Genomic DNA, 1,234 nt, shown 5'->3' with positions numbered 1-1,234 from the left:
ATCATAAGGGAAATGGGGAAGACTGAGAAGGGAAGGGTGGCAGGGATGGGGATTTGAGACTCGGAACTGGTACCATGGTGTGAGCTGAAGCTCTGGGCCTCCAGCCACGATACAGGATCTGGCCCAGTAGATGGACTGTCACTGCCAACTGGACACAGTCAGCTTCTTGGGTGGGTGAAACTGTCTGTGGGAGAGGGAGGGTGGTGGCAGGAGTGATGGGGGGAGATAAACAAGTTAGAAAGAGCCTAGCAGACAGTACAACTTTGCATGGTGACCAAAGCTGTGGACATATTTCCTATCTCCCTGGTCTCTTAGGAGGGGATCCTGCCTACATCTGAAGCCAGGAAGGAAGCCTTGTACCAGGGATCAGAGCTTCAGGAGTGGGGACAGGCTGGTCTGTAGCGGCAGTAGGGGGGGCTAGTTCAGACTTAACACGTCCCATCCCTAGTAGAGGCCCATGATATCTATCGGTTCAGCATCATACTTTTGGGAGCAGAGCAGATAGAGCCTTTGGTCGGTTAGGGTGCTGGTGTAGTGGCAACTGGTGGGTGGCTGCTTGGAGCTCAGGGAGCAGATTGTGAGGGGGAAGGAGTCCTGGGTGACTGTACAATATTCATTGTAATTCTCGCAGAAGCTCTCGCTGTACTTGCAGAACTTCTTGATGGCTGTCCACGGGGCATGTAAGACATAATGGATCTTTGGGCAATACCAGCTTTGTTGTCTGCCCCGTACATAGGACATCAGACCACTACAGTAGCCCCGGAAACGCTTTGCGTAGTTAACCTTGGGATAGTCGATATGTAAGGTACGGAAGTTCTTGATAGCGAGCTGTAGCTGGATGTTTTCGACCAAAGCTGGCTCTAGAACAAGCCGGAGGAACAGGAGCTGGACCACACGGGGTGCCATTCTTCCTGCTGGCAGAGTTAAGGTGGTTGGAAGCAGAGGTGGGTCTCGAGTGGCTCTCCACCCCTTCCCAGAGCTTCCAGCGTGCCCCCAGTCTCCCCTATGGGCCTTCCCCTATGCCCTCAAAGCCGGACTGTCCTTCAGAGATCATCCGGCCCAAGTCTTCATGCCTCAGAGAGAGGAGACATTTGCCCAAGGTCACCCATCTGGTCAGCCACCTCTAGCTTGGTCTACTTTAGGGTCTCAGCCTCACCCAGTCAGGGAGCTGTAACACTTATGAAATACGAGGTCCAACTGGTCCTTGGGTGAGAGGCGCTTCCCGTTTATCCCT

At 53.6% G+C, this 1,234-nt stretch overlaps 1 protein-coding gene across 1 annotated transcript; it reads right to left on the bottom strand.

The window, feature by feature from the left end:
- Nucleotides 1-444: 444 nt before the first annotated feature.
- RNASE13 (ribonuclease A family member 13 (inactive)) lies at nucleotides 445-906 on the bottom strand (the record flags this gene model as incomplete). The annotated part of the gene is made up of 1 exon (XM_082834500.1): nucleotides 445-906. The coding sequence occupies one exon, from the start codon at nucleotides 904-906 to the stop codon at nucleotides 445-447; it is 462 nt and encodes a 153-aa protein (XP_082690626.1).
- Between the last annotated feature and the right edge of the window lie 328 nt (nucleotides 907-1,234).

The sequence above is a fragment of the Leucopleurus acutus genome, assembly GCF_964270905.1.
Source record: "Leucopleurus acutus genome assembly, chromosome: 1".
In the NCBI taxonomy this organism is placed as follows: Eukaryota; Metazoa; Chordata; class Mammalia; order Artiodactyla; family Delphinidae; genus Leucopleurus; species Leucopleurus acutus.
Note: the sequence above shows the minus strand (reverse complement) of the source record. Positions and strands in the feature narration are given on the sequence as shown.